The sequence below is a fragment of the Coenobita brevimanus genome, chromosome 38 (assembly GCF_032717465.1).
Source record: "Coenobita brevimanus isolate Jiangsu-jjx chromosome 38, ASM3271746v2, whole genome shotgun sequence".
NCBI lineage: Eukaryota > Metazoa > Arthropoda > Malacostraca > Decapoda > Coenobitidae > Coenobita > Coenobita brevimanus.
The window spans coordinates 50,042,472-50,057,942 of NC_136991.1; the positions used below are offsets into that span (position 1 = coordinate 50,042,472).

General features: G+C 41.4%; 1 protein-coding gene across 1 annotated transcript; it reads right to left on the reverse strand.

Moving 5' to 3' along the window:
* Positions 1 to 632: 632 nt before the first annotated feature.
* On the reverse strand, positions 633 to 15,102 carry LOC145396585 (uncharacterized). Its single transcript, XM_080269960.1, has 12 exons — positions 14,791 to 15,102; positions 13,205 to 13,312; positions 10,914 to 12,424; positions 9,452 to 9,702; positions 8,400 to 8,593; positions 7,751 to 7,837; positions 6,659 to 6,775; positions 5,502 to 5,719; positions 5,080 to 5,305; positions 3,729 to 3,952; positions 2,759 to 2,930; positions 633 to 909 (listed from the first exon to the last, which is right to left on the reverse strand). Exons 1-12 carry the CDS (start codon positions 15,100 to 15,102, stop codon positions 886 to 888), a joined length of 3,444 nt encoding a protein of 1,147 aa, XP_080126086.1. The 3' UTR covers positions 633 to 885.
* Positions 15,103 to 15,471: the final 369 nt, after the last annotated feature.

Here is a 15,471-nt window from a genome sequence, read left to right on the forward strand (position 1 = left end):
TGCCATACTGGTGGCATCCCTGGATGAGGAATTGAAAAAAGTTGTTAAGAAAGCTATTTTGTATGCTTAAGTGGTAAGACAGGACAATGTATCCTTTGACATGGCTGCAAGGCAATAGATATCTCTATCTTCCTTGCTATGAAAGAATGGGTTGCTGGTCCAGTAAAAACCTGTTTTTCCCCTCTGCTTTCTTTCAATGGAGATACCCATAGGGAAGAATAGTGTGGCAAAAACATATGCAACAATAGTGGAACAAGACACAGTGCTTTATGTAAACACAGCACTGCAAGAGTATGATGTCCTTTTATGAAAGATGATGGAAAGACAAGAGGATATGAATATAAACTTAGAAATAATATTTGTCTCAGTGATGTTTTTTTTTTTTTTTTTTTTTTTTTTTTTTAACAGAAATATAGCTATCTGAAACAGTTTGAAAGGGGAGGAGGTGCAAGTAAAGAACATCTGTATGCTCAAAAAGACTAGATAAATGCAGTTACAGACACAGGACAACTCAAACTCAGCTCAAATACTGCAATAGGTAAATATAACGACTGTGACATTGCAGGATGAGTCATAAATATAACGACTGTGACACTGCAGGATGAGAGTCATCCTGCAATGTCACCAAATAACAGAACTATTCAAATGTCATGTTTAAGACATAGACATTTCATCAGAAACCATGGGGAAGGGTTTCATGACTTCAGACCCTGGCTTGTCTTCCCAACCTCCATAAGTTAATGGCAGCAGTCAGAGTAAGGAATATCAACACCCTATGGGTGTCTCCACTGAACAAAGAGAAGAAAAACTATTAACAGCCTTCCATACCAAACAACCCTGATTATCAGTTTAACTTTACTAGGCATATCAGTCTCCAACACTGTCTCAGTCATCGGGGGGCCGGAACATCTGTGAGGTAGAGAGGGGAGACAGTGACAACACAGGAGGACAGAGTAGAGAAAATTATAAATTACAGGCTGCTGTGCAATCTGTAATTTTTTAACTGTATATGCTCAACTCCTTCAGTATGATGTCTTATGCATTTTGTTCCTGATACCACCAGATAATTTTATTCAGCTTAACAAAGTTCCTTTGCTATGAATGGGTTAGTGAGTGTCTTCATTAACCCTCTGTGTATGGTAACATCTATTTATTTTGTTCTTGTCAATGCTGCACATAATTGTTAAGCATAAGGCAGACCCCACATACTGATGGGGTTAAGCCATCTAAACACCCAAGGACTGCAGGGCCAAAAATTTTATTATCCCAACTAGAACTTCATCCTGCAGTACATAAATGAAAAGAACATTTTGAACTATGGGTACATATCAAGAATTGAGCTCAGAGTTCCATTTAATTGAGGTGAAGACTCAATAACCACCTGTAACTAAGTTAATACAGTGCCTTTACCATACAATAGAAATACCTGGTATAATCTTTATAAATTTTAAAAGACTGTATCTGAAGCTTGCATAAGTCATTTCTGTTATCTGACAGTTGTTTGCCTAGACCATGAATTTCCTTCTCAGGATATCATCCCACAATTTCTCTGGACTGCCCACAGGGGTCCCCTTTGTGTAGCTCTATATAGTGCTTCATGCAGTTACTTAAATATTTTCTCTACTTGTCCAAACCACGTCATCCTACCTGTGTGCATCTCTCTACTAACACTCATACCTATGCATCCCCACAATTCTGCACATATTGCTCTATCCTGCAGTGTGGCTAAAGAGTACACAACCATTTCACACTCAAAGATGGAGACATCTTAATCTGTTAATGCTCATGTTTCACAACCGTTGCGCATATTACTTCCATTCATCCATCCATCACCCAATCCTACATTGCCCCATGAGGAGTGTAGGAGCCCGGGACTAGGCAGTTGGTCCTGACATTTAAGATGAGAGTAAGCAGCATCACTCATCCCTGAGTGGTATTACATGGGCAATCAACCCCAACCACCCCTTGGATATAAACCTTCACCGGCTCAATCTGACTGGAGCACAATAATTACCCACTAAACCACCAGGCACCAATATTTGGTTATATGGTTACCACCCAATGTAGAAAACAAAATAACAACAACAATTGCCAGACGCCATGTATCCCAGACAGGGTGGCCAAGGGCTTAGAGTTAATTGTTTTACAGGGAGGGGCACTAATCCTCCACCAACCCCACTAGATGTAGGGATGCCAACAGCATCTGGTGTTCCCAGGCGGTCACCCATCCAAGTACTAACCAGACCCAACGTTGCTTAAAAACCATTGTGCATATTATTTCCCTTTCATAAAGTGATTCCCTTTCTGGTCAGCAGGAGCAAAAGCTTTCTACAGTTCTTCCAAATATTTCATACTTGGCAATCAACCTGGCTGCTACATCCTCCATATTAATTTTATCAAACAAGTTCCATACACTGAAGAGCTGATGAATTTTTATTTATGGATACTGGGTATTATTTGAAAATTAGCTCAAAATACATTAACCATGCAAGAGCAATTACCAAACCTATACACAGTTTTTATTTTGTATTGCATCAGGATTTGCTCTATCCAACATTTAAACGATATTACAGTACTAGTAAAGGTATTAAACTACATAAACTAAACATTACATCACATCATCAGACAAATGCTCACAACAGCAAATATCTGCCATCTATATTTACTGCAAGATGCCTTAATCCTGGAAAGGGTTACTGTTGAATTCCCTCCATATCATCCCACATATAACTTTCCAAACATGTTATCATAAACTTACATGGTGCAGCTCAGTCAGCTCAAGATCCTGTGTGTGTAACCTAGCACGCAGGTACACAATCTCCTCCTCCTTTCGAGCAAGCACTGATCGCATCTCCAGGTATCTTTCCCTTGCCCCTTGTTCACTGGACTCCAGTTCTGAGAGCTCAGACTCATATTTGTCTCGCAAATTTCTGAATTGGGAATAAGGAAATGGGGTGAGAATACATACAAAAACATGTGACTCTGAAACTAACACAGGAGACATACTGCAAATAGAACATCAGATGAAAATGGAAAACTATACAGCAGAACTGAGAGTGGATTTTTGTATGAACACCAAATTCATAGACAAAGGAATCAAGATCTTTTGGGAATAATGTTTTCCACTCTTTAGCTTTACATATTTCCACCCCTCCAAAACCACTTTATGCATCCTACCAATACGTCTGATGGAACAGTTCCTAATACTGGCATGTGCCAATTAAAGGATCATTTAGAAGGCAACCCTTGTCATGTTCATCTCCATAAATACTTCATCCCCCAACTTCTATCCATCATATTCTCCTGCCTCTTGACTTCCATACTTTGCTTTCTACCGGTAACGCTCATTTACCATACCAAATCATCTTTTTGGCATTTCACGTCTCCTCCCACTTTCAAAAATTAGTTATACAATTCCAGTTTAAAAAGAGGGGGGGGGGGTCAGTCACTAAATATCAGAAATCACTAGCCTGGGTGAGGAATTCCAATCATAAATTTCCAAGTCTCATGAAGACCATACATCACTTCACCTGTATACAGCCTGGGTTCTAAAAAACCTGTTTTTGTTTTTTAACCTAAGTTGTCATCACATCACACATACTTTTTCTGAAATACACTTCCGACATAAGAAAATTTATAGTTTTGAAGAAATTATCAGTAAAGACGTGAATATCCTACAGTGAGGTATGACAGACAGATACATACCCAATTAAGACACTTGTACTCACTTAATTTTTCCATTACAAGTAGTCAGGGTTTCCTTTTCTCTGGCCTCTGCTTCTCTCTGTACCTCCCTGATGGCCCGATCTATCTCTCGGTCTCTCTGTCTCTTGAGACGCTCTCTCAGTTCCTTTTCTGCCCTCTGCCTTGCTTCCTCCCCCTCCCGTCTCAACTGCTCTTTCCACTCTTCCCTTGCACGTTCTTCCTTACGCTGTAGCTCTGCTATTTCTTCCTGGAGATGTGACAAGATACCTTAGTACACATAATACCATACTGTCTCCATTACTGAAGAAGTTCCATCTGATTATTATTTTCATTCACTATTACATTCAGAGGACCAGTCTCAGTGGCTACCAAGAGTGACCATTTATGGAAAAGTTCTCAGCCTTCCATTACATCTCAATTCCAGTACTATTCCTCCCTTATGTCAAGAGACAAGGAGGCTACACCCAATGTGTTCAGTGTATGGGGTTACAGAGAGGAGTTTATAGCCTTGCTCCCACCTCTTTTAGGATAGCCGCTGAGTATCTGCTCTCTCCTCAACCCCTTCACTCCAGTGATGTATTCTATATTTTATTATTTTACCACCAGATTATTTTATCTGACTTAGACTTTCTGAACTGGAGGGGAGAGACATAGCCTTCAATAACCCTTTAAATGCTAGAGACCCTTCTCAGGCTGAGTAAAATTGCTTAGTGGTGGGCTAATTAAAATGAAAAATACATAACTGAAGAGAAGGGGTTAATATTACCTGGAAATTCAGCCCTATCTGTTTATTGTTCAACACAAGAATTTTATCTAAAGTTAGTAGTAATGGTTGCAAATCTAAATGTGAACCTGGTGGAGTACAGGCCTAAGCTGCCCTTCCTCCACAGGCCACCATCCTTCATTTGAAGGACAAGAAGGGGAATGAGGGATGTGTGCAGCCAGTCATGTCAGTGCCACCACATGAAGGCATCCCTCTCCAGCAATTATCCAAGGTGCTTAATCAATGTACTCTGCAACCCCTACAGATTCATCTGTTCTCTAACTCTCATCCACTTTACTGCCATGTGATAATTTTTCATGCATAAAACATTTCCAAATCATTGCAGTCAACATATTTCAGTAAATCTAACAAATGTCAGTGCAGTTAGGTATGAAAAGTCAACTGCGAGACCATCCCCATAACCACTTCACTATGATGACATATTATTTTACTACTTGTAACCCTTAACGATTTTACTTGGATATGTAGAGACTTTTCAAACTAACAGCACTAAAAAGGTCTTTCCTAAGGTGAAAAATACTGCCTGGGAGTAACAGGAATAAACCAACAAAATATATTATCTCATTCACATATTTAGGCCATGTATTAACCTGATGTGTCTTGATTAGTTGGGATATTTTGTTCTCTTGATCATCTTTCTGCCTCTCTTTCTCTCTGGCTGCGTCCCTCCTTGCTGCTTCTGCCTCAGCACGCAAGCAATTCAGTTCTCGGGTGTGTTCCTCCACCAGCTGCCTCAGGTCATGCTCATGCTGTTTACGCACACTTTCCAGTCGGGATAATGAATGTTGCTCGCTCTGTCGTATCTCCATCTCCAGCCTGTAAAAACAAATAGTGGTTTGCAATTACAGGCTCAACTGAATATGAACTGTAGGATGATGTTACTCTCCTCTGGCAGTCCACCATTCTCCTTCTAGAGGAAAGGGAGAGAACTAGGCAGTGGCACCACCTGTTTATAGTGGTGCCTCCTGTATGCAGTATCACAATACAACTGCAGAAATGGACTGTTCAGTACCTCTGCTGCTCTCGTTCTTGCTCCCTTCGACAAGCCTCTTCCTTCTCCTCCTCATACTTTTTCTTCAGTTCCTCCTCCTGTGCTCTAAGTTGGCTCATGTATTTTTCTTCAGCCTGCCGCTTCTCCTCCCAGTGTTGTGCCTTCAGCTGGCTGATCTCATCTCGATGTTTGGCACTGAGATCCTTCATTTTTGTCTCTAGTCCTCGGTAAGTTGTCTCCTGTGAAGTAAAAGCATGGATACTAATATGAACCTGTACTCTGTTTGAAATTCTATGTTCAAGTTTTGAAAATTGACCCAGGAAAGTTCTGTTTCTAGTCTTTTTATGGGAAGTTAGGACAATGCTAATTGAGGACAGAAATAAAGATAGATAAATTACCAGTACATAAAAACTTGCACACAAGGACTGTAATTCTAAATCTGGCACTTTATGATGTGGAACCATTTCAATGGTACTGCAAGAGTGACTTAATCATACTGTATAAAACACACCTTGTGATGCACTTCTGCCCATAGAGTGATGCTATGAATTCTGAAGGCTTGAACAGTCATGGACAAAGAGAGAAACCCGGCATATTGGTAATATATTGGATGGAGTCATGGATGCATAGCCCATTCTAATGAGCACTCCATTAATATTCTTTTGTTAATTCTATTCTCTTCTTTTTATATTTCTGGAAACTACCCACCTAATATAGCACTCAGAAACAGGGTTGATATGATACTTTAATAATACTGTCCTTTTACATTCTTTGTTTATGTAACTGTAGGTGTAGGTGGGTGGCTACCACTGACCTTAGGAGGTACTATTATATGAGTGAAAGGTGGCTAAATGTTTAGCCACATAATCTTCACTTTAAGGCGGGACACCCAATCATGGGTAAACACATATTTACAGTCCAAGACTGAAACTTTATCATCATTACAAGCCTAATTACACACATGAGATTTCTGTTTTCAAACACTTTGCAGCAAGTGATGGGATGCAATTACAGTATCTGGTTTTAGTGGTTGGTTATGCTCCCACCAAATAAAAATCCTCAGGTGCAATACAGCCAGCCCTAGTACAGGGAAAGTATGATGACATTTTAGCTCATGGAGTGTTTGTCTGTAACAAGACAGGGCCAGAGGCCCAGAACAACAACAACAGTTACCACACCTTGATCACACGTGTTTTCTGCCGTGTCCACTTCTCTCTCTTCTCCTGCTCTGAAGCCAGTGTGCGTTCCTTCAGGCTCTGCAACTCCTGGCTATGACGCTGCTCCACAAGCTTTAGCTAAGGGAGAAGTGGAGAAATATGTATACATTATATCATTATCATCACCATCACCATCATCATCATCTGGACCTCCTTTCCCATCCTAGGGCAGGGTGAGGAGTAGCAACATCCAGACAGCCCGAGTCTGCCCAATCCAATGGGCCACGCTTCCATTCACCCATCATTCAAACCCCTGGAATCCTGGCTCGTATACTGTATATCAGTATACAGTCCATTATAAATGAAAACAATAATATCATACGCAAAGAATGGCAGATGATGGTTTTGTAATGAAAATAGCTACAACAGGAATATACCTAGCTATTTATGCAAGGTGTTGTGGTAGTTAATGTATTTGGCAATGTGACTATAAAAACACTACGAGTAGATTTGCTTTTTCTGCCCATCTTTACTATAAACAGAATGTCATATTTAATAAGAGGTATGATATATATTCCACAGTATGTACAATGCTCAGCTAATAATGTTCACCACAGGGCCATTGTGCATTACTGTGGCTGGAAAAGAGACAGTGCATCCTACATGGGCAAGAGGGAGCTGGGGCAAATGACATGTGCCTGGCAGCCAGCCCAGTGAATGACATACACCGCCCAATAAGAGCACTGACGGAGTGACAGCTTCCATTAGTCACACGTGTGGACGATTCTGAAGAGGATTGCAATGACACTAGTGACAATTTTTTACTGTGACAAACTCCATTATCTCCAATTTCCTTCCAAATGGGTGACAAAAATGGCCTAACCAAGGAATGGATTAACCATAATCAATCTACACAAGGCACATAAGCCAGATAAAAAAATATAAAAAATTGTTAGCATGACAGATAAATGTGTGCAGACATTAGGAAAGAAATTTGACAAAGGTGGTGGAGTATAAACACCAGAAAAGAAGAAGATTCAGATTTCATTGCATACCTTAGCTGGGATCAGACATGAGGATCTGCATTTACTGTATCTGAAGCTTCATGCTCACCTTGTCAGCATGTTTTTTCTCCATTATTCTGCTTGCACGAAGGAGCTCCTCACATCGCTCTGTCAAGGCCCGCTTATCGTCCATTAACTGTTCACAGTAGAAAAGTGATCTTATAGAAAGGGTCAAGGTGTTGGCAAGCCACCAATTTCCAAGTCATTTATGAAATCTTTTACAAGCTGAAGTATGCACTGATTTGCTTTGCTGTTACATGCACTCTGTAATGTATCATACAGGTCCATCATACCTAATGCTCATTACTGTTCTATAAATGAAAAGATGGACTTGCATATATCACTCCAATTTTATGATTAAGTGTAAGGATCAGTTCCACTTTTCTCCCCTCCCACCTTGTATGAACAATGCAGATATCTTTAATTCTCTACACAAAAATAATGCTTCTCTGCTTATACTCAGGGATAAATCAGTTCATGTTTTTGTTCTTGTTGTTGTTGTCATAAATGTGAATCCACTGGATTGCAGACTGAAGCTGCCCTTTCCCTGCAGTCCACCATCCTCTTTTCCGAGGAACAGGGAGGGAACTGAGGGGCATCTGTTTAACTGCACAGCTCTACCACCCAGTTATATGAAGTCATCCTTATTTGGTCCCTAAGTCAATACATAAACGGTAAATGTGATGCACCATCCTAACCTTTCTAATGAGCTCCAAGTTGCGTTGTATCCTGGCTTCACTCTCTCGCTGACTCCTTGCCACCTCCTCCCGGCACTTGGTGTGCAGTTCCTCGGGGGGAGTGTTGGGGTCCCTCTTTCTCCCTTCACCCACACAAATAATCTCCAGCAACCGCTCTGCCTCCACCACTTGTCTCAGCAGCTCTTCATGCTGCTCTGAACAGGATGAAAAAGTTTATTAGTATTTTTTTTTTTATACTGTATATATAGTTTGGAAGAATTAGTAGTAGGTGGGGCACTCATCATCCACTCAATCGATGTAGTGCCACTCTCAGATGCCTGCCCTTTCCTCTCTTCCTCTTTTGTATTTCTTTCCTTCATTCTTTCCTCCTCCTTCTGTCTGTGGGTGTCTACACTGAGTGACAAGCCAAATGGTTTCCTGTACATCAGTGGCACTGTCAGAAATTTGCTATACTGGGTGGTAACCATATAACCAAATTATGGTGCCTGGTGGTCTAGTGGGAAATTAAAGCGCTCCAACCGGATTGAGTCGGTGCAAGTTTACTGTATATCCGAGGGGTGGCTGGGATTTATTGCTCATGTAATGCCACTCAGGGATGAATGAGGCTGGTCACTCATCTTAAATGTCAGGACCAACTTACCCAGCCCTGGGCTCCTACATTCCTCATGGGGCAGCATAGGATTGGATGATGGATGGATTAATCCTTGGAAGAATCTTTTGTAGCATTGTCAGACACAGTCTACATTAACCCTAACAGTATGATGAAATCTTGTTAATGTATCTTGCAAGCATTAAACAAAGTTAATTCATCTCTGGCAAGATGTCTTGCAGTAAGAAAGTTAAATAAACATTCTACTCATTTATGTGTCTACAGTCAGATGTCTTAATCCCAGAAAGGGTGGCCATAAATGAATCATCTCCATGTCATTCAGTCCTCCACCAACACCTACCTCTTCACTCCATCCCTCCATCTCATCCTCAACTCCCCCTTCCTTTCTCCCCTCCACCTCACTCACATAAACCCAATGAAGTCTCCATACACTTACCGGTACCATCGCCATCACCTCCCAGTTTCCATCGCTCAGCAAGATCTTGTGTGAAGAGGAACACCTTTTCCACCAACACCTGCAGCACTGGTAGGGTGGCGGATGGTGGTGGGGCACACTGCACGTTGGATGATGCTGGCTTAAGTAATGACTGACCAACAGGGGGTGATGAGGATAATGCTAACTTTGTAGAACCAGTGTAAGATGATGCAACAAATGGTCTTGATGTGCTGGCAGGTTCTTTGCTTTCCTTTTCCCTGTGCAAAATGTATAGGTTATATTATTATATCATTATTCTCTTACATATGGTAGCAGTAACAGCCAATCCCATCACTGCCCCTTTTAGAGTGTAGGGGATCCCAAAACTGGACTATTATAATCAAGATGATTTAGGGGTAGGAAACTGACCTATCCATATAAACAGCAGAATACTGCAACATCAACATCTCTCTCTTGAGGCCATATTGAAAGTGGAAGGAGGCATGAAAAACCAAGAAGATGGCTGAATATGCAGTGAATATGTAAGAAAGTGAGATATGAAAGTTAAGTAAAAGAACTGACAAAAGAAAGACCCTGAGATGCACATGACAAGGGCTGAATGCATTTTTTTTTTTTTTTTTTTTTTTTTTTAATACTCCAGCAGTAAATGGGATGCCATCTGTGCATACTGATGACTGATTATGAACCAAGCCTCTAATTCTGTTGGAGCAGCCACAGAGGTGAGAATTTAGGGACTAAGTGTAAAGAAACTTATGCAAAGGTACTAGAGGACACTGTGGTAGGTGGGGGCACTCATCACCCACTCGCTTGATGTAGTGCTGCCCTTGGGTGACTGCCCTTTTCTCTTTTCCTTCCTTCCCTCCTCTTCTGTCTTCACCTACTTCATTCTTTCCTCTTCCTTCTGCCTACAGGTGACTTTACACTCTCACTTCTGTCTTTCTTCCCTTCATTCTTTCCTCTTTTTCTTCCTATGGGTGACTCTACACAGTGACAAGCCAAATGGTTTCCTGTACACCAGGAAACCATTTACTATGCTGGGTGGTAACCATATAACCAAATTATGGCACCTGGTGGTTTAGTAGGCAATTAAGGCACTCCAATTGGATTAAGCCTGTGCACGTTTCTATCCAAGGGGTGGTTGAGGTTTACCGCTCACGTAATGCCACTCAGGGATGAGTGAAGCTGGTCACCCTCATCTTAACTGTCAGGACCAACTTACCTAGCCCCAGGCTCCTACATTCCTCATGGAGCAACACAGGATTAGATGATGAATGACTGAATGAATGAGTATTTTAATGGGAAGTGTCTGTATGGGGGGGGGAAAAAAAAAAGAGGGGGATTAGGTCAGGATGATGAGAATTGCTAAAATACAGAATAAAAAAACTGAAGTGATAAAATAAAAAGTGCTCCCATACCTCTGGATTAACACAGCATATCAAAACAAAATCATGTATCTAATATACTCTACCTTGATGGACTGGTTGCTGTGAGCTTGCTTTCATTTGTTCCTTGCACCACAGTTTCATATTTCATCAACTCTTCTATTTGTCTTTGTTCTTCCACAGTTCGGTTCTCGTCGTCTTCGATCATCTTAAGAGCATCCAACAAGTCCTTTGAAGGCTGGGTTCTGGTGTGTCTGTCTTTGGGGATCCTGCCACTGTTCAAGACAACACAGGTCATGGCTGATCCGGAACGATATACTGGCAGGTCAGCAGTGCAGGAAAAGTCAGATAAGGAAATATCAGTAGACTTTGTAATGGTATCAGATATCACAAGCTTTGTTTCTGGTTCTGGTGGTTTTTGCTGGACAGAAAGTAATTTACTAGCACGGATAGAGATATTTTCAAAATCAGAATTTTCTGACAAAGGTGAAACAGTGTTTGGACTTAGGCTTCGAGGTTGCTCATCAATCTTTATTTCAATCTTATCACTGGAGTCATCCTTCCTATCAGTATATGAGTAATTCACTGCTGCTCTGGGAGAAGACCTGCTGCTGGAGCTGGACTCTTCTATTATGTCCTCTAGCACACAGTCCGGGCTCTTGGCTCCCATGAAGGTCTCTGTTAAGGAACCTGTGTCCTCATCCCCAATATTAAGCTCCTGGATTTCTTCTATGTGATCTGAGTCTGACAGCACGTCATCGGGACAGTCCAGAGTTTCTTCTACATTACCTGTATTTGGCTCCTTTTCTCTCTCTTCCTCTCTGGTGTAAGTTAGTGTCTGGACACCACTGTCATGCATCTCAGTGTTTCTTGAACTGTCTGCGATGCATTCAGGAGAGCGAAGATCCTCTCTGCTGGAGAGTTTCAGCAGAAGCTCATGGTTTTGTTTTAACAGCTGCTTCCACTCAGAGTCCCAGTTTTCCTCTGGTTTCTTGTGTTCTGGTGAGCTGGCCATTATTTGTATCTTTTGTCCAAGGCTCATCACTGTGCTCTCAGATCCATCATTTGAGCCAGAGTCTATGTCCCTCTTGACAAAATCTGCTTGACTGGTACTTCTGGTTGGGCTGATATATGAGGTCTTGTCTTCTGTACTCTTATTGAGGGATTGTGGCCTCAGGTTGTAATCAGAATGGCCATATGTAAAGCTATCCTGTGATCTGTCTGTTAAAAATGCCTGCTTATCACTACTCTTTGCAAGGCTACTGCTAAATGGGGTTATCAGTGAATAACCAGGGTCAACTCTTGCAGCCTTTCCATCAGGAGGAACTCTTGCTGGTTTGTCTGAGACATGATAATTGTCTGCACCAGCTCTCAAAGTGTATGTCTCCCCAAGTCTGTGCTCACCATGTGTTTGTTCATCTTGAGTGTAAGTTGATCCAAACATAAAATTCTTGTCACTGAGGTCAGAACTGCCATACACGATAGGATGATCAGGACTAAGAGGGAGGGTATACGTTGTCCCAAATCCCATCAGGCTTGATCTATCGGAGTCACTTCCCACATCGTAGGATGGGATAATTTTGTGACCAGGAAGTATCTGTAACGAAGAAAATGAAGTCAGCATGCTGCTGTACACCTTAATAAATAGCAAACAACTACAAGTATTTATTACAGGGCATAAATGAATTTAACACATTGACAATGCATACAACATCAACACATCAGATATAGTCATCAGAAAATGTTGAAATCTATTTATTCAATAAGTCTGACATCATATAGAGTAACTGCCTGATTATGGAAGTCTGCTGCATAAGGATATGAAATTAAAGCCAGAGTGGGCTGCAGTATTTACACTGTACTCTCACAACCATTTTTCAAGAGCATGCTGTTTTGTCACCAGAATGCTACCGGTACTACAATTTTTTCCCCACAATTCTAACTTATGTAGGACAAAATAAAACTTATGGGTCACATCAACCTAATGCAAGGCAAAATGTAAGGAGGAAAATCATGTTAATGATGTTGTTGACCACGTGTCCAAGATTAGGATTACTGTACAATTCTCCTGCCGAGTGCAAGAAGGGCTAATGTACAAAACTGTAATTTGGGTGGTAAAAGGCCCAGTATGTCCCCATTCATGAAATAAGCAGTACACATTTTGTTGACTCATATCAGTTTATGTCAAGGGGATTTCAATCTTTTGCATCTGAAAAATTAGGTTTTTAGACATCAGTCGTTCTTGCACACAGCTAGAAAAATATAAATCACCATATACAGAGTGTTCACGTGACAGAAGATAGCGTAAAGTGAGGGAGTCATGTCCTGAATACACACAGATGTACTGACTACTTCTAAGGCTCTATACTTCCCATACCTGCCTAAGGTTGGGTGGAACAGCATGGATGTGACTGGAGACCACACGAACAGACCCACGGCTCACTGGCAGGGGTCGGTGTGTGCTACTGTATGCCACACTCCGGATCTGCAGAAAGACATACAGTATGAAAATGGTCCCTCTCATTCCTGCATGAACAGACAGAAAATCTATACAGTAGTTCACATAAGCTTTGCATAAGTCAGAAGTGGTTGGAAACTGTAGAGAGCTCTTGGCTCTCTGCAAACAATGTTCTATTTACAACTGTAACAAAGCATGACAAGTAAGAAAAAAACTGAAGTACTGGAGTACCCAGTGCAGTATTACTGCAGAGTAAAACTGCTCAAACAGGCTGTTCTACACTGTACTGCATGTGCAATTTTTCACCACTGTACCATTATTCCTCTCTTTCAATATACAGGCACCAGTATTAACATGTATTACAGTGAAACCTCCCTATAACAAACTGGGGGGAAGCCTTGTCCAAAAAAGCCAATAATTCATTGTATGCAATGGTCCCCTTCATGAGGTGGGAGTTCAAGCACATATTTGAAAATAAATGAGTATAATTGCATATTCTAGTACCAAAAATGAAAACTATACCCATTTCACACTAACCTGGCCCATAATTTTGCCTTCTTGCAGCTTATTTTACTTTCTTGTCATTGCACTTCTCCATAAAACACATGTATTGTGACCCATTTAACGGACTGTTTGTCACAGTAGATGGAAGTGTGGTGGCTTCATAGTGTCCATTAAATTCCATAGCCAATCTATCAAGGTTTTACTGTAGTACAAAACTTACCAGTATGAGAAATATTACGTCACATAACACCCAGATCTTTGAGTGAAGTGAAGTCAGTGAATGTTGGATAAGGAGGATGAGGAGGAAATGGAATATGTGAGTGCATTTAGGTACTTGGGTAGTGTGATGAGTAAGGATGGAAGTTTGGAGGATGAAGTGCTTGAAGGGGTACAACAAGGCAGAAAGGTTGCTGGTTCCTTGAAAGCAGTGATAAGAACAGGGAAGTGAGCTTGGATGTAAAAAAGTTACAAAATGACTGTGATACCAACTCTAACGTATGGAAGTGAAGCTTGGACCTTGTTGGAGGGACACAAGTCGAGAGTGAAAGCAGTGGAAATGAGTTATTTGAGAGGAGCATGTGGAGTAACATGGGAGACAGACTGACAAATGAGGAAGTGAAGTTGTGGTGTGGATGTGGATGTGATAGGAAGCGTTGGGAGAAACACACTGAGGTAGTTTGGCCATGTGGAGTAGATGGAGAGTGAGGGACTGATGAGGAGAGTGTATGTGAGTGAGGTGGAGGGAGAGAGAGGGAAGGGTAGGCCAAGGATGAGATGGAGGGATGGAGTGGAGAGGTATATGAAAGACGGGGGTGTGAGCTGGAAGCAGGGCAGTGAAATGACAGGGGACAGGGCGACATGGAGGCGATTTGTTTGCGGCCACCCCTTATGATTTCAGGGGTTAAGGCTTCTGGCAATTGACAGACAGATAGATAGATAGATGCCCAGTATGACCCAACTGTAACATACAGCTTAAGTGCAGCAAGGATGCAAGAACTCACAGATTTCCCTTCCACTCTCAGGCTGAGGTGCCCAACATCATGTGTCTTAACAAATCCTGAGCTGGTGGCTGGTGCTGGTCTGGTAGGGACATGAACATGGGGACTGACACGGCCGGGTGGAGCTGAAGACGGGCGACCAGTGTGCAGTTTTGGGCGACGTGAGTCTGAAGAAGGTCGGGCTGATCCTACTCGCCCACTGACATGCCGTGTGGGACCAACACGACAGCTGACCTGCCGGGCTGTTCCAGTTTTCGACACAGTGGAACGTGCCGAACCAACACGTTTGCGGGAATTTGCACGTTCCTCCAGCATTGCATCAGTCACTCAACAATGTTGTACAATGTGTTAGTTTGGAGGTGAGGAACTGTACCTTAAAAAAAAAAAAAAAAAAAAAAGTTAGTACACTAGAAACATGTTACATATCTTTAATATGGAATCAATGCCCAAATGAGACATGGTATAAAATAACTATTAATAACTAAAACAAGGATTAAATAGCCAAAAAGAGCATAAACAATATTTTAAAAATCACCTTGTGATGTGCTACACTTGCAGTTAATGAATAGCCTAAAAGAGCATAAACAATATATTTTAAAAATCACCTTGTGATGTGCTACACTTGCAGTTAATGAATAGCCAAAAAGAGCATAAACAATATATTTTAAAAATCACCTTGTGATG